The 21,582-nt window shown below is 40.1% G+C and overlaps 1 protein-coding gene across 2 annotated transcripts in view; it reads left to right on the forward strand.

Annotated features, from left to right (window-relative positions):
• Nucleotides 1–20,155, forward strand: part of LOC121960109 (electrogenic sodium bicarbonate cotransporter 1-like) — a 37,100-nt gene extending 16,945 nt beyond the window's left edge. Inside the window, exons 5-26 of one of the 2 annotated variants that reach the window (XM_042509709.1) lie at nt 1,274–1,434; nt 2,386–2,565; nt 3,432–3,508; nt 4,869–5,026; nt 5,177–5,264; nt 6,782–6,936; nt 7,498–7,614; nt 8,043–8,217; nt 9,577–9,710; nt 11,857–12,119; nt 12,549–12,601; nt 12,749–12,934; nt 13,231–13,344; nt 13,994–14,155; nt 15,201–15,379; nt 15,800–15,872; nt 16,676–16,744; nt 18,091–18,264; nt 18,348–18,512; nt 18,624–18,717; nt 19,873–19,950; nt 20,065–20,155. In XM_042509709.1, the coding sequence (XP_042365643.1) occupies nt 1,274–1,434; nt 2,386–2,565; nt 3,432–3,508; nt 4,869–5,026; nt 5,177–5,264; nt 6,782–6,936; nt 7,498–7,614; nt 8,043–8,217; nt 9,577–9,710; nt 11,857–12,119; nt 12,549–12,601; nt 12,749–12,934; nt 13,231–13,344; nt 13,994–14,155; nt 15,201–15,379; nt 15,800–15,872; nt 16,676–16,744; nt 18,091–18,264; nt 18,348–18,512; nt 18,624–18,717; nt 19,873–19,916 (2,821 nt within the window). In that variant the 3' untranslated portion in view covers nt 19,917–19,950; nt 20,065–20,155. The remainder of the gene's footprint in view (nt 1–1,273; nt 1,435–2,385; nt 2,566–3,431; nt 3,509–4,868; nt 5,027–5,176; nt 5,265–6,781; nt 6,937–7,497; nt 7,615–8,042; nt 8,218–9,576; nt 9,711–11,856; nt 12,120–12,548; nt 12,602–12,748; nt 12,935–13,230; nt 13,345–13,993; nt 14,156–15,200; nt 15,380–15,799; nt 15,873–16,675; nt 16,745–18,090; nt 18,265–18,347; nt 18,513–18,623; nt 18,718–19,872; nt 19,951–20,064) is intronic. The other variant, XM_042509710.1, reaches the window with a different exon arrangement.
• The last annotated feature ends 1,427 nt before the right edge of the window (nt 20,156–21,582 follow it).

Here is a 21,582-nt window from a genome sequence, read left to right on the forward strand (position 1 = left end):
TACTATGTGAAACTATTCACAACAAGGTCTGTGCATTGTCTTCAGTAACCAGGTCATGATTTCTGCAAAGAGACATTTTTGTTGTGTGTGTCAAATGTATTTTTTAATGTCTATGATTGAAAGAATGAATAAATCTCTATTTCGAACTGTGAAAAAAACAAAGCAAACAAAACACAAATAAAAGCATACAAGCCTTATGGCCAACTGCTGTGAACAAAAACAAAATGACAAAAAAGAAGGCTGATGTAAAACCTTTACATTTATCTTAATAAACAAATACTCAAACCACTTAAATTTAAATATGATGTTTGAAAAGCAGTAGGAAGAAGTTCACACTTATTTCTTCCGAACCCTATTAAAACATTCACTTTCTGTATGAACGACCTCCGTTATGTTGGCCAGAAGACAGAAATCTCTACTGTCAGATGGCTCCAAAACTCGGCAACCCGCACCAAATCAACGTAGACTGATTGCACTTGAAAAAGTCAAATGTCATGTTTGTGAAAGGGTCATCTGGATCTGGGGGATTGTATAGTTGTGCCACAGATAGGCTAACAAATTGGATAAAGCCACAGTTATGTGTTTCTAGGAAGGGAAAGTCTGTGTTACAAGAAGATGAATTAACTCCTTGAGGTCGTCCATGGCCAGCCTCCTTTCTTAGTAAGACGGTGCGGTCACAGGCATGTGGACCAAAGCCAGAGGGATACTCTATCCCCTGAGGAAACCCCATCCTCAGGCCTCAGGAGAATGGCTCTTTTGTAGTGGTGACATGTGAGGCATTATTATTAAAAAGAATCCTTGTCCTGAGTCTTACCTTTGGAGGCTAAGCTGATGCATGGTAGTAACAAAGTCTCGTTTCTCACATTTAGACCACAAAAGGCTGTCTGTCGCCTATGCTGTGCATTTTTTCTCACATCTAGTGATTTATTTTTTATTTCTCCGCCGTCCTGCATCCCCTATCCTTGCCTCGTGAACTGTGACCGATTCAAAACACTGTGGCGTTGTTTTGTAAAGAAAAGAGAACCCATCTTGTCTCCTTTTGTTCGTTGCCCATATTTGCTCATACCCTTACAAAGCCACTGTTACGCACTTTTATTTGTATTGTGCAGTGACCTTTCATTTAGGAGCCTGTTTGAAAGAGAGAAAAATTAAAGATGATTATGCACACTGTGGCTTTTTTATAAACACGTTTACTGGCAAAATGGCAGTCAAACCCCAATACTGTTAATACATCTCAACTTTCTCTCTTCTGTCTTTTTTGTCTTTTGTCTAGATGGATCAAGTTTGAGGAGAAGGTGGAGAAGGGTGGCGAGCGCTGGAGTAAACCTCATGTGGCCACGCTGTCCTTACACAGCTTGATGGAGCTCAAAACATGCATCGAGAAGGGCACCATTATGCTGGACCTGGAGGCCTCCACGCTGCCGCAGGTCGTTGGTAAGTGACCAGAATACCAGCACACCCTTAAAGAGGAGCTATTGTGCTCATTTTCAGGTTCATACTTGTGTTAAGCTTACTCGAACATGTTTAAATGGTCAAAAAACACTTCCTCTGCTGTAGTACCTGTCTATTGAAGCCCAGCCTTTTATTGTGGAAAATCACGAGTAAAAGCTTCTAAACACAGCTGGACACTTTCCAGCAGGAATATGATCTGAAATCATAGAGGAAATGACAATATCAGCAACCAAATGTACAAGTTTCCCTGACTTTAGCTACATGTACATTAGCAGTGTACTTGCAGAAGGAAACTGACTGTAAGTGAGAGTAACAGCACTTTCTACCATGAAAGAACAAAATGTTTCTACACACAACCAGACATGATCCAGAGGATGATCGGAAATCTGAGAGAAATTTACAACATCGGCAACCAAGATTCATTTATCCCTGATATTATCATGCAGCTACATGCAGCAGTGTATTTGCAACCTGAAAATGACTGTAATGGAGAACAGCAGCACTTTTCCTCAAAACACAAGTTGTCAAGGAGAAATCAACAACATTGGCAGATAAGTTTACAAATTTTCCTGATTTTAGCATGTAGCTACATTTAGCTACATGTAGCAATGCAGGCTACATAATGTAAACACTTGTAGTAGTGTGCCTGGAGCAGATGACCATGTAAAAAATGTAACACACTATGATGTTACACTATAGCCAGAGTAGAAAAAGTGTTGGCAACAGAGTATGTGGAACTGTCAGAAGCCTGCGATTTATGCTTTTACATAGATTTATCTTATTATTTGAAATGTGGGTAACATTTATTATGGGCATTCACTGTTGTAACATTATTAAGACACAAAATATTGAAAAGCATAGTAGGTCCTCTTTAAAGTTTCTAAAGAACCTCCTGGTGACTTAATATTGATCTTCAATATGTCCCACTTACAGAGTTGATCACTGACAGCCAGATCGAGTCCGGCCAGCTGAAAGCTGACCTGAAGGAGAAGGTCGTTTACACGCTGCTAAGGAAACATCGCCACCAGACCAAGAAGTCAAACTTGCGTTCCCTTGCTGACATTGGCAAGAGTGTTTCCAGTGCAAGTAGGCTGTTCACAAACCAGGAGAATGGTAATGCAAAACCACCTTTTTAACCCCTCTTCACCCAGACAATTCCACCTTTATTCTCATCTGGTGTCTTATTTCTGTCTTACACATATTTCTTTTCCTAATCTTTTTCCTTCCTTTGTTTTCCTTCCCAACATTCTTTTTCCTTCTTTTTGGGTTTGTGCTGTCTGTCTCTCACCATCCGCATCTGCCGTGTTAAAGCGCGCAGCCCCCTTGAGCACCCTGTGCCTTGTTTAAACCCACAAGACCCAGTGGAACCATGTGAGGTCACAAGGAGCTCCAGCATGGGATACCTCTGTAAGTGAGGTCACAGCACTCCTACTGAAAGCAGCAGTTTGAACATGCTCCCATGTAAAACCACCAGCAGAGAGATTCAGGTCTATTGTTTAAAAAAAAATAATAATAATCTGGATGTGTGTTTATTCACAGACTTCAGCAAGCCAGTATATAAGATAGAGTTGCTTCACTCATTAAAATGTACTTAACTAAATATTTATCTGGTAACAGAAAGCTAAAATGTCGTAGACTCTTCTCTAATGTTGTTAGTTAATGGACCGTATTAAGTTCCAAAGTTTACATTCTCACTCATTTGCTAATCGTTGCATGTTTCTGCTGACGTGCAGAGGCAGTGCACCTAAGACGGCCACAGATCCCAGCTCTCCTCTCTCTGGAGAAATGAATGACCATCTGGCATTAGTCCTAAAGCTTAAGCCTCACCACATTTAGCTAGCTCCTGAGTTTTCTGGCTCTCTTCATGTTCTTTCCTGGGGCCTTTCTTTTTCTGGGACTCATCTCCCTGCTCTGCCAGAAATGTCTCATTTGAAGCTCTGCAGCCTCTATCATCCTAACAGTGTCTCCCCCCTCTGCAGGTAGCCCAACTACCGCCCACAGAAACCTCACCTCCAACAGCCTGAGCGACTTCTCTGACAAACCAGAGAAGGATCAGGTAATCTGTGCATAGAGATATGCAGCTATTATGCAACCTCAGAATAGATGATACTTAAGATCTCCATTCACAAAGCAGCACTATGCAGGGTCATGTGTTGGGCTGTGTGTGCGCACGAGTCTGTGAGCCTCAAACACTGATGGATATGACCCCTTTTGCTCTGTGCTCACAACAAAAGCTCACTGTCTCCCATCTTTGTCCTGTGAGTTTCTGTTGTCTGCACATGAAGTTTCCCTCACTGTCATGACTCATGATCGAGTAGCCAACTGTAAGCCAACTGTAAGTTGGCTGTGTGGTCTGCAGATGCACGGCACACAGAGAAAAACTCACAGAAGTGGTTAAACTGTAACAGCTGGAATTACACAGTTAATGAAAGTGTGGATGTGTCAAAATGTTCGAGCCTTTGACACAACACCAAGGACTTTGTTAATCATCTCCTTGCAACTGTGTGTGTTTTTTTTTCTTTGATCGACAACTTGTGTAGTAAAGTGTGTTTATTAGGTGGCATAAAGTCAAGCTGCTGCTCGGCAACATAATTCAAGGAAAGGGCAGGCACTACCTGTACCAGTAAAAACACCACGTCAGTCCCCGTTGTGTTACAACCACATTTTAATCACCACATTAATTTCAAAATGTCACATCTGTCACATCACACTGCATGTAACAAAGAAAGGCAGTCTGTGTGGGGCTGATCTTTTCATGTCTCTATCTTGTAACAACTAACTTGCATTCGTTGTTAAAATGTTGCCTGACGTTTTAAAACTTCCAAGTGACCATTTGTGTATCTGTTTTTCACTCTGTGTTAGATTGGATATGTGCAGTAAACTTTGTTTTTTGTGCACACCCCCACAATGAACGAAGAATCTAAAAGTGTGTGGGACTGAAGTGTTTTTCAAAGATTCACAAAGTCATGCAATACCGCAAATAAATAAACTTGATTGAAGCAGCTGTTGACCAGCAACACTCATGTTCAGCGAAGTGAAATTACTGTTTTTGTATATGGAGTCTGAGTCTGAGTTTGATGAGAGCTGATAAGTTTAGCTTTTAGTTCAAATCCATTGCCATCAGTGTGGGAATTTCTAAGCATTCCACTGAAAAAAATGACGAGCACAACTTGTGTGAAAGTTTGCAAACAGATTTTTTAATAGATTTTTCTGAAACTTGGACGCCGATGATTTCAGTTCATAGAGAATTTTCTCAGTTTTTTAATTAATTGTTCACCGTGAAGTTTCATGCACAAATTCAACATAACACGGGTTGAGTAACTGATACACAAATGATCATTTGGGGGAGTGATGTATTACTTTAATTATCTGGTTTCACCTTTTCCTCCTTGACTCTGTTCTTTCTGTCCCAACAGCTGAAGAATAAGTTCATGAAGAAACTGCCCCGGGATGCAGAGGCATCAAATGTGCTGGTTGGAGAGGTAGACTTCCTGGAAACTCCCTTTGTGGCGTTTGTTCGTCTGCAGCAGGCCGTCATGCTGGGCGCTCTGACTGAGGTTCCCGTGCCCACAAGGTAGAACATGCAACAGCCGCACCATTAACTGAAAAATAATTACTGTCACTTAGGTTTATTGTTTAAATATAGTTAGATGTGACTTTGATAAAAATCTGCTACTTCAGAATCTGACTTTGTGAAATGTTCCCTAACATCTTATTTTCTTAGATTTCTTTTTGTCCTGCTGGGGCCCAAAGGTAAAGCCAAGTCCTATCATGAAATTGGAAGAGCCATTGCCACCCTGATGTCAGATGAGGTACATTATTACTATACTAATCTGATAATTTACATTCACTGTTATTTACATTTGCTCTCGAGAGGTTGGTTATGTTTGGTTATTAAATCAAAAGTCATGTGCTCTCTGTTCTCATTCCCTTCTTCAAGTTTTACAACAACAGTGAATGAGTTTTGTTTTAAACTGTAAACCAGCATGGCTGATGCAGAACACTAAATCGATCCTCACTGCTCAAGCGCAAACCGATCTCATCCTCTCTAAGCTCTGATTGGACTAATTAAGTCCTGATTGGTTGTGAACCTGAGATAATGGCATCATGAGAACCACATTAAGGTTTTAGAAGTTGCTACAAATGAAAGAAAGTCATTCTTACCTCACCACCCAGTCTACAGGCAGTAATGTACCAAAGCAGTGCTTTTTGAGCTGAATGCTCTACAGCCAATATCTCCAACAATATAGTTTGATAAATAGCACTACAGGTTAGAGGAAAGTTACTAGTTACTAGTTAAAGTTACAGTTTTGCATCTTAGCATGCTACCTTTAACTAATCACCACCAAACATAAAAGTACAGCTGAGGCAGATGGGATTATCTGAAGTTTTCAGGTCATAAACCCAGGTCTTGCAAAAATTTTAAATTTCGTCACCATAATGGTGCTAAACTAAAAGTTAAGGGATCACCAGAAATATTAGAATTGTAGGGAAGATGAATGTCTGAACCTAATGTCATGACAATGCATTCAGTAGTTTTTTAGATATTTCCAGAAGAAAAGTATGACTACACCACCTGCAGGACTTGTCCTCTTGCCAAATCTCTCAGCTCCCTAGATATTGCTTTATTAATCATCACAGCAGTTTGCCTGCCGGGCCCCGTTGGCAGTCAACAACTTACAGCTCAGTTGTTAAGCCGTGAGTTGAGGTTACGGAGACCAATTTGTTTTCTTGTGAGCATAAATGCAACACAGTAAGACAAACAGAACATATTACACTGGCTTTTCCAAAATGTTCAGTGTGTATCTCCTGACTGTGTTGTCAGCTCATGACGTTTTTAGCCCTGAGAGCACCTTGTCCACAAATTCCCACAGGCCCCGGCTCTTCCCAGCATATCTCACCATGTCAACATGGCAGGATGGGACATGTTTTTCCAGGATTTCCTCAAGTTAAACTTTACCCTCTAAGCTCTCCTGCGCGACAAGCAGTGTCACAGGTTTATCAGATGTTTGTGTTTTTTTCAGTCATCAGCCCTGTAGTACTTTACCTGCTTGTCCCTGCGGCCCATGCTGCACTCAGATAATAACACATTATTTGTGTAGATTGTGAAAGAGTTTAGAAAACTCTTGGTTGGGGTCAATATTGTGTTGGTGACGTTGGTTGCAATGATTTCAGTGACACACTCCCCTCTGTGTGAATGATCAAAAAGCAAGTTGGCAGTGTTCAATGAGCCATTTGTACGTTCTGTGTTTTTTCTCTGTACGGACAATTGAAGGACATGTTGTTATGTTATTGATGACCAATAGTTTGGTTGTGTTTTTGCTGCCAGGTGTTCCATGATATTGCCTATAAAGCGAAGGACAGGCAGGACCTGCTGGCTGGCATTGAGGAGTTCTTGGATGAGGTCATCGTCCTGCCCCCCGGAGAGTGGGACCCTGACATCAGGATAGAGCCTCCCAAGTCTCTGCCCTCCTCAGACAAGAGGTCCGCTCTAATCCACACCATCTAATCCAAACGAATGAAGTCACTGCACTTAATCTTTTATAAATCTAATGTGCAACATGAACACATATTTGACACCTTGGAAAAAGTCTTATCAACTTTTTCCCCTGCAAAAAAATAACAATTATAGCAAGAGTTTAAAAGTCCAGTATGAAGGATTTAGGAGGATATTATGGCAAAATTTGAACCTAATATTTATAATAATGCTTTCATTGGTGTATTATCAACTGAAACTTAGAATGATTGCGTTTTTGTTACCTTAGAATAAGCTGTTTATATAGTTTGCAGACTAAAAGCTTGATAAGATAAGACAAGTGTCTACAAAGTTTGTCTTTGGGAAATAATTTGCAGTAGAAAAAAGGTAATAGATAAGAATATGCAATATTAAAATCGCAGTAATGTATCGTGACTTAAGTATCGTAATAACATTGCATCGTGGGGCCTCCGGTAACTCTCCCCCCTGATATTTTTTTGTTTGGATGAACTGACAGACAGAATGCTTGAAGGCGTGTGAAAAATGACTGTTTGTCTCCTCTGTTAAAGGAAGAACATGTACACTGGATTAGAGCCGCCTCAGATGAATGGCGACACTCCTCATGATGCGGGACATGGAGGGGGAGGAGGACACGAGGTCGGAGAGGAGCTTCAGTGGACCAGAAAGTAAGTGAGATTTAATTTCCTTACATGAAATTGGTGCAGATACAGGAGAGCAAATCATAATCACAGTGCAGCCTTGTTATGATGTTTATACTAATGGGTACCAACATGCACCTTATAGATGAGTGTTATCAGACTGATTCTAATCTTGATGGATGTGATTGTTTTTGGTGAAGATATGCAACATGAAGTAAAAGATCATAACTTGGAATTTCTGTCATTTATGTTTTTTTTCGTCCATGCTTACTGTTAGATAACTATGTTTTCATTAATGTGGAATATGTTTTTTCTTTCTTTGAAAACTTTTGACTAATAGTTCCAAAGTAATCTAATTTTCCACTTTATGCACCTCACGTGTCACTTATAACTGAAGTGAAAGTCATGACATGAAACAGTGTGTGTGTACTCATTCGAATGGTTCTGTATTCAAGGTTTTGTGGAGGTCTAGTTCTGGACATCAAGCGGAAGCTGCCATTTTTTGCCAGTGACTTCTATGATGCTCTACATATCCAGGCTCTGTCGGCCATCTTGTTCATCTACCTAGGCACAGTTACCAATGCGATCACATTCGGAGGCTTACTCGGTGATGCCACAGAAAACATGCAGGTAATCACCAATCATTTTTTAATCATAATCACTTTTTATTATAGTTTTATATGTACAATGAGTGAGGTTTATGTCTCCAGATCGTGGTGCACATTCAAAGCTGACTGCAGACAAAACAAATCCCCTGTTAACTTTGAACCGGCCAAGTTGTGTTATAGCTGCTGACAAAGTTTAACTCGGTGCCTAAAAGACGAACTCCGAACTAAATATGGGCACTTGAAAAAGCTGTAAGCTGTTATTTATTATAACTAATTTGCTTGTCACCTTTACACATTTTTTGCAGTTTGCAGAATTTCTTGTCAAGTTGCTCATTTTGTTGGGTTTTTCTTTTCGTTTTTTTGGAAGAAATCCAACCAAACTGCTCAGGTTTTAGAGGTTTAAATGCTGGAGAATACCATCTGAATGCAATACAAAAATACTGATGTGGATCCAGGTGTTCAAGGGTTAATTGAATGAGCTTGGATCTGTTTCAAGATGACGTGAGTCGTTGTGTTAAGTCACAAACTAGTGAACGTCAAAAAAGAGTTGACTTCAGCTGATAAGCCATGCTCATTTGGAGCTCAGAGGCTCATACTGCATCCATCTGTTGAACCTGCTGTTAAGAGGACTGCACATGGAAAAGTTGTATAATTGTGTAATAATAATGTCAAACGCCGCTGCAGCCATCCCGGGGCCCTGATCGCTGACTGTGTGGGGTTGTCCCCGGCTTTGACCGCACTCTCCTGGCAACGAGGTGCATCCTAGAAGACCTGCAGAGCAGCGGCCTGGCGGATTTGCCCGGGCTGTAAATAACCACAGATCCAGATTACTCAGCCACCACAGCCTCGTCATGGCTGCATTTCCAATGACCCCTCCTCCTCCCCCTACACCACCACCTCCTCAATCCGCCCCTCCTGCACTCTGAGCACAGCAGAGGGAATCCCTGCCCTCAGCCGACCTCATTCAGTGCAGCTTTCAGAAATAGAGCCACGATGTCAGTTCCTCATCTATCTACAGCGTCTGTATGGCATTAGGCTTGTGACATGCCCCGAGTCTAAACAAGTGACACGACTGGAAATGAAACAGGCCCGTCCTGATTGGCCAGCCTCGCAGCTGTGTGATGTGTATAGGGAAAACAAAGCTTCCAGCTGAGTAAGCAGAATTCTGGTATTGCTGTTCCAGGGCTCAGAAAGAGTTGGAGAAGAAAAATGGAAATAAGCAATAAACAATGTCTCTGTTGAACAATTTCTTTCCAGGATAGTTCACATGGAGTCATGCTAAACGTATAAATGTCCAGGTCTTGTCTCCTCTGTGTATTTTCTGGGCCTAACATGTTCCATGAGCTGTGTGTGAAGTCGTTTTGTTTTTCCATGTGTGCAGGGAGTGCTGGAAAGTTTCCTGGGTACGGCACTCACAGGAACAGTGTTCTGTCTGCTCTCCGGTCAGCCCCTGACGATTCTCAGCAGCACAGGCCCCGTGCTCGTCTTTGAAAGACTGCTTTTCAGCTTCAGCAAGTGAGTAGAAACTGATCAGACCAGGGCCGTAATCACCTATTCAACATTGTGGAGGCACCATTTTCACCCTACACAGTCTGCAACCCTCCAAGGGTCTGGGGTGACATCTTCCTCGAGACATTTTTAGAAACTCAACTGCTAAATGTATTATCTTAGAGCTTTTTGTGACAAAAATCTTACATCATGGAATCTCAAAGTTTTAAAGACTGAGGGATATTTTAGGGAAGAGGTATATGATTGGAAGACACACAGGAGAAGTGCACACGCCGATTTCTTTATGAATTTTTATGCCATCTATTATGACATTCAAAGACTTTTTACAACTTTTTTATGCGATTTTTTGGAAACATGCTAACAATCATTGCCTTTTTAATTAATACATACTTAAGCTTTTTATGCCAATTTATTGTCATATACTATGACTTTATAAGCATTTTTAATGCCATTTTATTCAAACATAGTCTGACTTTTTTCTGATGTTTTATTATAACATGCTATGACTTTTTAAATGCCATTTTAATGCTATTTTACAAAGACATACTGACTTTTAATTTCTTTTTAATGACTTTTTAATGCCATCTTTTTATAACTTTGTAAAAACTATCATAATTGACAGTTATGTGACCCACATAATAATTATATTACATTGTAGTTTTCCACTTTATATTACATTTCAAAGTAATGAAATAGAGATAGTACAGTGTTTTTCATTGATTTTATTTACCCATAGCTGTCAAGCATAACAGAACTACATTTGCTAACTATTTTTTTGATCACATAGCATGTTTTTGGGGGTTTTTTTTGTCATAGCATAGCACATTTATTAGTATATTATTTATTTTCATATATTATTTATCCCCAACCCAATATATATGTTCATAACGTCCTAGGATCAAACTCGTTTCAGCCTGTGAAATCGTGGAACATTAGCGAGGGTGAAAGAGAGTTCAAAATCAGCTGCAGTAGCTCGGAAGATATTTATAGGTTGTTGTCTCTCCAAAGGAAAGATGTTGTTTGTGTGTTTACAGGGATGCTTTATTTGTGTCCCCCAAATAAAAAAATAATAGCAAAGAAATGCAAAATGGAGCAAAAGAAATACAAATGGATAATCCATATTTAAGGTGACCTGGCAACTTTTCTTTAAGTTTTGTTGATTTTCACCATGGAACTTTTTCTATTAACTGTAAATCTGCCGGCATTTACACTTGCCAGCTAATTTTCCATGTGTTTTTGCTGTCATCTTCCTGTTCCAATTGACTTGGCGACCACACACACAAACACACACACACATACTCATATAGAATCAGAAGTAGCAGAACATGACGAGAAGTTTGAGACGAATATCTAACTTTACCTAATAATGTGTATGCAGTCCCCTTTTTAACCACCTGAGAAGAAATAATTGTGCAGATTTAACATTGCACAATACAATACTGGTATTAAAGATTTTTCAATACTTACTTCTTCTTTCTCCTCCTCCCACTGTACTCCCTTCCTCTCCCAGAGAGAGTCTTCTAGCATTACCAAACACCATGCTGATTATGTTCCATTATTAATAATTCACTCTCATTTAATTTTACACTGTGAGCGAAGAATGTTGCAACGTCTGTGTCCACCAAATGTTTCCATGCCTGCGGTCAACAGTTGCTGAGTCAGTGGCAGCTGTTAGCCTGCGTACAGCTGTTGGTTATTACAGGTGCATTATTTTCATGTAGAGAAAAGCCCGCTGACAACTCTGTGTTCTCTGTGTTTCACAACATCAAATTCTACATTTTATTTTGAAAGGCTCTAGGGCATACTGCTTTTACATACTGTAAGAAAACACTTTACCACTTACCACTTTTTTATGTTTTACTTTTTTTAGGTACTTACAAATTTATTGCAATTTGTGGGACATTTCGAAATGTTTTCCAAAACAATTTTCTCAGGTTTTAAAGATGCGAAACGTGTCTGAACGCAGCACAAGCAAACTGATGTTGATCCAGGCGTCAAGGGGTTACGGAAACCTTAATTTCACAGAATTCATGTTAGACAGCAGTGATAAAAACAACCGTGACTTCTTCAGGGGATTTAGCTTGGAAATAAGATGTGGGGATACACTTGTACACATTTAACCCCTCTGGCCCCAATCTGTCCTCCTCCTCAGAGACAACGGGCTGGACTACCTTGAGTTCCGGCTGTGGATCGGCCTGTGGTCGGGTATATTCTGTCTGGTGCTGGTCGCCACAGATGCCAGCTTCCTGGTGCAGTACTTCACCCGATTCACCGAGGAAGGCTTCTCTGCGCTCATCAGCTTCATCTTCATCTACGACGCTTTCAAGAAGATGATAAAGCTGGCCCACCACAACCCGATCAACGCCGACTACGATCCCAACCTCATCACTCACTACGACTGCGTCTGCATGCCTGGTGCGTAGAGGAGACGTAAACATCGATCACAGCTGTATCCAGTAACATAGACAGTGTCTGATATCACCACACAGCGATCTTGAACCATCCTTTGCCTTAAAAGTCCTCATTGTTTGGCGCCATCAGTATCCCCAGTGATACCAGACAGTGAAAGCTGAACAGTCGTATTTGGTTTTGCCCTGTTTGGCATTGATGTTACTATTGTGTGCTCAACAAAGCTTTCAACTTATTTTTGTGTGTTTACAGTGGAGATAAATGATTCTAGTACGTGTTGGCCTGTAAGATACCACTGTTTACCTTCTCAACAGCCCTATGAGTTTCTGTGCTGAGAGTGACTCAGCAGAGTTGAGAGGGGATGTTGACCCTGATTCAAAATGGCAAGTGTTAAAACTGCAAGTCTCATTTTGGTTTATTGTATGTCTTTACTAGGCAACTCATCAGACCTCCTTGATGTCTCTGCGTGGACGAACAGTACAGATCTGGTATGTAGTGTTCTTGTTTTTGTGATCTTTAGTAGCATGGATTCAGGTTTCTAAAATTGTTGCTTAATTCAAAGACAGAGTTGGGTTTTTCAGTCCAATTATTGCTACTTATTGGTTTAAGGAACCTCTTTGTCTTTGTCTCTCCAGCCAGCGAATGCCACCTGGGCGTCCTTGTCCAAACAGCAGTGTCTGAAGTACAACGGGCGGCTGGTCGGAGAGGCCTGTGGCTTTGTGCCTGACATCACCTTGATGTCAATCATCTTGTTCTTTGGGACCTACACCTGCTCCATGGCTCTGAAGAAGTTCAAGACGAGCCGCTTCTTCCCCACCACCGTGAGTTAGAGCACCAACAGTTGGATGTGTAGCAGATCATTTAATTTAGAAATTTGGCTCTGCTCATAATGTCAAAAGCAGTTAATGTTTAGTAAAGCTGTAACCAGTGACATTAGATGTCTGTGGAGTCACCAAACAGTTAACACTTCAAACTGTCAACGTCAAAGTCGTCAAACCAATTTGCTCATGTTTAACAGGGTGTTGTTCAAACAAAGAAAATGTCCTGAGCTGGTAGTTCATACTGCCACAAGTTAAAAAAAACGCTGTCAAACCTGCTGTGAATTTTTCCCTTCCAGGTGAGGAAACTCATCAGTGACTTTGCGATCATCTTGACCATTTTGCTGTTCTGCGGCGTGGACGCCTTTGTTGGTGTGGAAACTCCAAAACTCATAGTGCCAAGTGAATTCAAGGTACACACCACACACTAAAGTGACAAACTCATCCTGTCTGAAATCATGGCTCTGAATTGATTGAACTGTGTCCAGCCAGGTGCACTTTCCTCTCATTACACTGATAATGATCCATGTTTCTGCTACAAGCCCTCCGAGATTCTGCAGAATCCCAGTATAATGCTCTCTTTGTAGTTTGCCCAAATAGCGACACATGAAACTAAGGCACAGTCAGTCTCGGAGGTTGCTCACCTCGAATGTTCCTCAGCTGGCGTTAAGACCGCCTCGACACGGAGGAAGGGGATGATGGGGTAGAGGAGCAGGTAGCTGCATCGAATAACAGCTTGATTATAGGTGATGTGAGAACAGAGACGGTCTTATAGCTGCAGGTACAGAGCCAGCTTTGTCTGACCACAGAGACTTAATTCACAGATTTCTGTCTTGTAATAATGCACTGTGTAATTCCAGACTCTGTTCATTGTTAAAACTCTGAAAGTGTAATGCAGTAATCTCTTTGCATTAGGTATTTGTTCCTCTGTTCTGTTTGAGATGTTATCCATGTCGGAGAGATCTGGACTGTGTGCACACAGAAAAAAGATAATAAACTTATGTGGTGTTCCTTTATATTGGTGTCCAGGTCTCTTTAACAGTCTGGTTCTTCTTATTTCAGCCCACGAGTCCACTGAGGGGCTGGTTTATTCCTCCATTTGGAGGGAACCCCTGGTGGGTGTACCTGGCTGCTGCTCTCCCCGCTCTACTGGTCACCATTCTGATATTTATGGATCAGCAGATCACTGCTGTGATTGTCAACAGGAAAGAGCACAAACTCAAGGTTGGTGCACCACTTCAAAGTTTTATTCACTGTGAAAATTTTAGAATAAAATGTATAAAAAATTTAAATATAAAACTGAACAGAAAAACAGGGCTGGAGCCAGAATTTTAGAAATATTAAAGGATAAGTTCAGTTATGGGTTTTTTTTGTTTGTTTTAAATGGACCCTGCTTTCTTACAATGTCGTGTCCAAAGACTAATGGGAACAACAATTTCTAAATGTGGTTCTGTACTGTGAAAGAGTGCTGCACATAACAGTGGTGATAGAGGCTGCAATGTTACCACTTAGGACATTTGTGTATCCTTATTTCGCTTCCACTGAAAGTGCTTGTTTTTGCCACTGAGACTTTCACAAAAAGTTCTTTCTCTGTAGGAATAATTTCCATAGGTTTTCAGAAACTTAAATGATCATATGAGCGTGCTAGTGGCAAAAACAAACATTTTTAATGCTTTAGTAAATGTGGTGGTGGGAACATGCCCGGAGTGGTTACATTACAGCCTGTTTTGCTGCTGCCGTCTACAGCGCTCTCACTTAATACTGAAACTTTTTTTTTCTTTTTTTAAACCCTTTCTATTTTTACATAATCCCTATTCGCACAGGACTGATATTACCTGGGGGGGCCTCATGTGATGCAGAAATCCAAAACAGAAAAACAAAATATGACCCCAAATGCCTGAGATTTTCTATTTTCACTAGACTAATATTATCACAGTCTATATGTTTGGCAAAATATAGGAGGATAATTTGCGGTGGAATTTTAACCTTTTTTACTAGATAACTATTTGACAGATTCGCATGGGATGGAGATCAAAGGAAGACCCCCATGATAATTACAAATTACCAGATATCCCCAGGTAATACTTGATCTGTGTGAAACAGGGCTTTAGACACAAAAACATGAGAAAATAGGGTCCGGGTTATGAAATACCAAACTTAGCCTTTAACTCTTGATACATATTCCATCCATAGTTTAGCTTCACTGTGTCAAGAGTTCAATCACAAGAAAGATTCCCAAAGTGTCTTTCGGATCTTTGTCTCCTCTTAGAAAGGGGCAGGCTATCACCTGGACCTGTTCTGGGTGGCCATCCTGATGATCATCTGCTCTTTCATGGGCCTGCCGTGGTACGTGGCTGCCACTGTCATCTCCATCGCCCACATCGACTCTCTGAAAATGGAGACTCAGACGTCGGCCCCTGGGGAGCAGCCCAAATTCCTGGGCGTCAGGTAAAGGGACACAGCTGCAAGACACAATGGCGACATTTAAGAATTAAATTGTTTCTTACCTATCGGTCCCGAGCAAATGTTTCTACTCCTCTCTCTATTTCCCAGAGTGTTGTTGGCTTTTGACAGTGCCACGTAGTTAATTACACTGATTTTGGATTCCCAGGTGAAAATTAATCTCTTAGCAGGTGGCTAGGAGGGAGGGTTTTTATAACAATGGGCTGTAATGCTGTGTGTAAACTCCCTCCAAAAAGTTTATATGCACAGGAAAAGACAATATTGCACACACATTTTCCCTTATAAATCTGAAAATGTATTGAATTGTCATTATAGAAACATTGTATGAACTGTTTTTCAGATCCACTGATGTATTTGCTCTTGAGAGTTAATGTTTTAATTTTGTGTTTTCTTCCACTAATCCAGGGAGCAAAGAGTTACCGGTATCTTCGTGTTCCTCCTGACGGGACTCTCTGTCTTCATGGCCCCTATCCTCAAGGTGCTGCAGCGCTCCAACTTCTTAATTCTTCCATGGAAATATGGATTACTGTCCGCCTCTTTTAGGACAAACTCCTGTCACCCCTCTTAAATTTGAAATAATTTCAAATCTTGCATTCATCCGATTAGGAACTCCCCTAGTTGAAGTAATTCGATGTGAAATAAGCATGTTCATAAGGGCTTAAGCTCCAATTGCAGCTGAGTGCCTTCTCGAGTTTCCATTCCCACATTAAGCTGCCAAACAAAAAAAAAGTGAAGTGAGTTATAGGATATTGTTTGAGCTTGTACTCCCCCTTGTGGACATTTTGAATATTGAGCTTCTGGTCCTGTGAATACATTTTGTTTTGTTTGTCATCCACTATACTCACATGATTTTGGAAAGATGGAAACTTTTTAGCATAAATTATGACTTGAGCTGTTTTAAATGTATTTTCATCTGTCTGGCTTTTACTACTTCTGGCTTAAATATTGATCACATGGAAGATTTTTGATGGTAAGTGGATATTTTCCACTGATGGCTAATGCTGAGCAAGTAGTTGCCAAACCTGCTCTGATGGCAGCCAAGTGACTAATCACACTGGTGTCAACAAAAAGATCACTCTTACTAGAAAAGCTGCTTGGAGACTATTTTTAAACCAACCAATGATGCTAAAAATAAACCTTGATATAACCTGTTTGGAGCGAGCCCTAACAACTTAGCATCACTTTAACTTTTCATGTCTTTAGAATGAACCTCAGTTGACTTTGCTACACCTTGTCGCCTATCTCATCATAACTTTCCTTGTATTCCTCTGTGCCCTTCAGTTCATCCCCATGCCTGTGCTCTATGGTGTGTTCCTCTACATGGGTGTGGCGTCACTCAATGGTGTCCAGGTGAGTGCGTCTGACCATTTCTCTGACTGCTTACAAGTGTTGAGCAAGTACCTGAAAAATGTAATAAATGACATTATAGTCGTTTAAAAAGATTTACATAACTTAGTTAAATACAAGAAGAAGACATTGTGTTTTTCAGTGTCTGTATTTACTCAGTCAACATTAGCTCAGCCACAGCAGCACTCCTGTTCACACGCTCTCCAGCTCTGAGCAAATCCTACCTGAAAGTTGTATGCTAATCAAATTTAAGTCAGGCTAAAGGGGTTAGCTGGCAGTTAAGACATGACATGTAAGCAAAGCTACTAGTGGCAGTTAATGCTATGATCAAATGGGGTTGCGTCTACCGTGTTTACCAGAAGTGACCATGTGAACACCTGATGAGCTATTCACAACCTTTTTGAGAGCTCTAAATACACAACTTAGTGTAGTTTAGTTATATTTGTTTCACATAATACAAATCATAATTATGGTTATATATAAAAAGTGCATGTGAGGGTGTGGTACAAAGCTATACTGGCTTATATGAAAGTATGTAAATAAGACAACTATTGAGTTAGCAGGAGGTGTATTTGTCCTCTTTTGGCAGAGGCTAAATGCCTCCTCAATAGGGGTCAACCATTTATCAGCCTGGCAGATTATTTAAGATGATATCTGGCATTTTGCTGAATATCTGTATCAGTGTTCTATTTGAGTGATTGCTGATAAAATTAATATATTGAAAAGTGCAACAAAAGAGTCAGCATGGGAGGAACTTCTCCTTTGTAAAACCATTTATATTAATTCATTTTTTAATTTTGTCTTTATAAAAATATTTGAAAGTTTCGGTTTCAATTAAATGTTTGCTAAAGGCTTTTAAACAAAGTTTTGTGTTGGAGTTATACTCCAAATTGTCAATATTGACACAAGGATTTTCATTTTTATTGTAAATGCTTATAGGTTCCAGATCCTGGTTATTGGTCTCATTAACTACTAATTATCGGTATCAGCCCTGAAAAACCAATATCAGTTGACCCCTGCTCCCCACATTTCCAGCTCCTGTGTAGAGCTAACGTGTCCAAAAGAAGTATGTCCTTTCGAAGCACAAAGACGAAAATTATATTAACCCTCTGCTAAGACTGCAGCGAAGTTGACCCCTAAGATGTTTAAGTAACAGAGCATTACTGAGATTATTAACTACTTAACTTACTGTAGTTACTGAGTGTCAAATCTTTACACTGCTCACTAAAATGTTAAAGACAAGTTAAATATAACCTTAATATGTCTGTAGATGCTTCTTACTCTAAGTTACAGCCAAATACTAAAGAGACAATGAGCTCATGTCTGTTTTGTCTGTCTGCTTGTCTCAGTTCATGGACCGCCTGCAGCTGCTCCTGATGCCCGCCAAGCACCAGCCGGACCTGATCTACCTGCGGCACGTCCCCCAGAGACGCATCCACCTCTTCACCTTCATCCAGGTCCTGTGTCTGGCACTCCTCTGGATCCTCAAGTCGACCGTGGCTGCCATCATCTTCCCTGTCATGGTGAGAAATGGCTGCAAACAGCTACACAGAGGTAGACTTTATCAGGACACAAAAGCTAATCAAACTCGTTTCTCTGTCTGCAGATCTTGGCGTTGGTAGCCGTTCGTAAGGCGATGGACTACGTGTTCTCCCAGCATGACCTCAGCTACCTGGATGACGTCATCCCAGAGAAAGACAAGAAGAAGAAAGAGGATGAGAAGAAAAAGAAAAACAAGAAGAAGGGAAGCATTGACAGTGAAATTGAATTTGTGAGTCAACCATTTTTTCAATTTAAATGGCCTGTATATCTGTTGTTGCCATGTGATTGTCTCCTGTAGGTCCTTCATAAGTGTTAATGTTCTCCTTCCATCCTCCCACAGTCTGACTACCCTTACCAAGACAATATCCCCAGTATAAAAATCTCTATGGATATGATGGAGCAGGAGCCCATGTTGGGTGATAAATCTAAGGATAGTGAGTACAAGTCAGGGCCGCTTTGCCACAGCTCCACGGGCCACTCCAACACGGCTTCTTAAGGCTTCATGCACACCTTTTCTTGTTTCATTGTGACCTTTTTGCTTGCACTAACAAATTTAACACCTTAAAAGATAATTATTTTCTGACTGTAACACTGCTGGTTTGAATAGGTTTTTTTCACCGAGTTCTTAAAGGGATACTGATATATTTAGTGTATGAGGTACTTCTCCATAGACAGTATACTGCACACAGTAGATGTCAGTCAACGCGCCCTCAGTTTGGAGAAGCAGAATCAAGACTGGCGCTGTTGTGGAGGGGTCAGCGAAACAACGTATTTTAACCATCTAAAGAATTCTAAGTCAGTTTCAGAGTCATTATATTTACAATATTTCACTGCTTTATCTTGCTGTCAGTAATTTCCAATGGGAAAATTCAGCCATTTTATCACTCTTTTTTTTTCCTGTTCCCATTAGACTCCACACCGCTGACCACAGAAGCTGCTGGTCTGCCTTTAACTGTAATTTTGTTTGTTTGTTATTCTGTGACTTTGGTGTTTAAAAGAGTTAGTTTGGATTCACCAAAGTCACAAAATAACACAAACTAACAAACTGACTGAAGCAGCAGCAGACCAGCAGCTTCTGTGTTCAGCAAGCTAAAATTAAATTTTTGTCAATGGAGTCTGGTGGCTTTAGCAAGAGCATTGATGGGGAAATGTAGCCATTAACGTCTTCCCTGTCATAACAGGCTGTCTGATGGAAAGCTAAAGCAGTGAACTTACTCTCAATATAGCTTACACTTAAACTGATGCTGACTTTTTTATTTAGGTGAATCTCTTTTTTTCAGGTGGCTAAAATACGTTTTCTTGCTGACTCCTATCCTCAGCAGTACATTGCTTAGTTTTTGTGTCAACTCCTGCCTGCTTCTCCAAACTGGGAGCATGCAAACAGACATCTGTATGAAATACACTGTATATGGATAAGAACCTCACACTGTGTAAATTCAAATAATCCAAACTATCCCTTTAATTTTATGACCATAAAAGCAGCTTGGCAGTGCTTGCTTTCTTTTCTTTGTATCTCCTCTGCTAAACCATTTAACATTTCAGAGTGTTTGTGAAGTACATTGTTTTTAAATGTTCTTTCCCCCTTCCAGGAGATGAATCCAAGACTTTCCTTAACCCGCATTCGTCGTGCTGAGCACTACTTTGAAACTCCCACAGTGGCCGAGTGAGTGAGTACAAGCTGGCTTCCACATATCACGTTTTCTCTGAGAGGAAATGCTCAAAGTGTGACTCTGTGTTCTGGCACCATGTTTAAATGACTCTGTATCTCTTCCCCTTTACAGTCTTGAGAGAGGCCAATACACAAAAGGTTCGCCTCAGATTCGGATAGACAGGAACTCTGACGATAACACTTTCTTCTGGAGGAAGGGCTCTGAAACTGATCTGTGAAGGAATTACCCAAAGATACAGAACCAGCATTAAATACCAAACATCCTCTTTTATACTGCTTCATAACAGTATTTTTTTTAAATATTCCCTGTGTGAGGATTAAAATAAGAATTGCTGGAAGTATTTGTCTTAAAGTTGCAACACTTTGGTGGTACTGAATTTAAATGAGGGCTGATGTAAGATATGTTTGTCCTCTTGAGTTTTTGCAGAAGACAAAAAGGGCTACTCAAGATCATCTGTATGCAGTTCTTATGGGACATTAATATCTTATGAATGTGTACGCTAATAATTTATAATAGTGTCCAGCTAAATATTTTTTTATCAAAAAAGATGTCCAGTATACTTCAGGTTTGTAGAAATAGATCACCACAGTTTTTTAAAATAGATTTATTCAAATAATCCCAAACATATGCAACCTCTCTTCTGATTGTACTGTTTTTAATATAGTAGGTTTTTAGAGTTTAAATTCCAAATACTGGCATCTTAAAACATACTGTAGTGGAGGTACTGCATGTGGCGGCAAGAAAAGGGGATTCACATAAGAAATTGCCCTTTACTTGCGGCAGACAAAAAGGGCTACAAAAGGTCATCTGTCACAAGCGGACATTAATTTTGTATTCACGGGCATATAAATTAGTTATCAAGCATCCGTCTAATGAAACACATCCAGAACATCATGTAGGAATGCCATGTTTGTTTCAGTGTGGTAAGAAGTAAATGGTTTAACACCATACAGACTGGAACTCTAATACCGCTTTATTTTCTTTTTTTTTATATATATTTATTATATTTAAACTCTGCAAATGATTTTGCTCTTTGAACCTTAAATATGGCTTTACCATTGAACTTCCCCCATGTGTGCAAAATTGAAGCGATTCTTTCAGTGCTCTGTATCAACTCACCCGTCTTCTCCCTGTTTTAGGGAGATCTAGATGTATCATATCTGTATTTAGCTCTACCTCTTATATTTCTGTAGATGCCAGGCATTATATTAAGCACATCTGTTGTGCAATTATTTGTGATCAAACACTGATATTTTTTTTAACCGGCACTGCATCTGAATCTTCATTTTGAGTTCCCTTTTGCTCTTAAGATATTGTATTTTTTTCTGTTTGTCAAAATGAAATGATTATGTATATTTTTGCAGTGTTTCTAAATGGTAATTCCACCAAAATAATATTTTAGAATTTTGTCCCCAAAGCAAAAAAAAAAAAACCCATTTAAGATTATTTTTTTAATGTTTCACATACTCTTGTGGGGGGGGGGGGGGTGTAATGTTCTCACACACTCAACTGTGAACCCTAAAAGCCTATTTAAATTGTTCCTTTTTAAGATGTGATCCTATTTAAAAGCATTAATGTGATACATTTTAATCTTTGAGTAAATTCTTGTTTGTTTTTTAATCATGTAAA

Source organism: Plectropomus leopardus, chromosome 20 (assembly GCF_008729295.1).
Source record: "Plectropomus leopardus isolate mb chromosome 20, YSFRI_Pleo_2.0, whole genome shotgun sequence".
NCBI classification, from domain to species: domain Eukaryota; kingdom Metazoa; phylum Chordata; class Actinopteri; order Perciformes; family Serranidae; genus Plectropomus; species Plectropomus leopardus.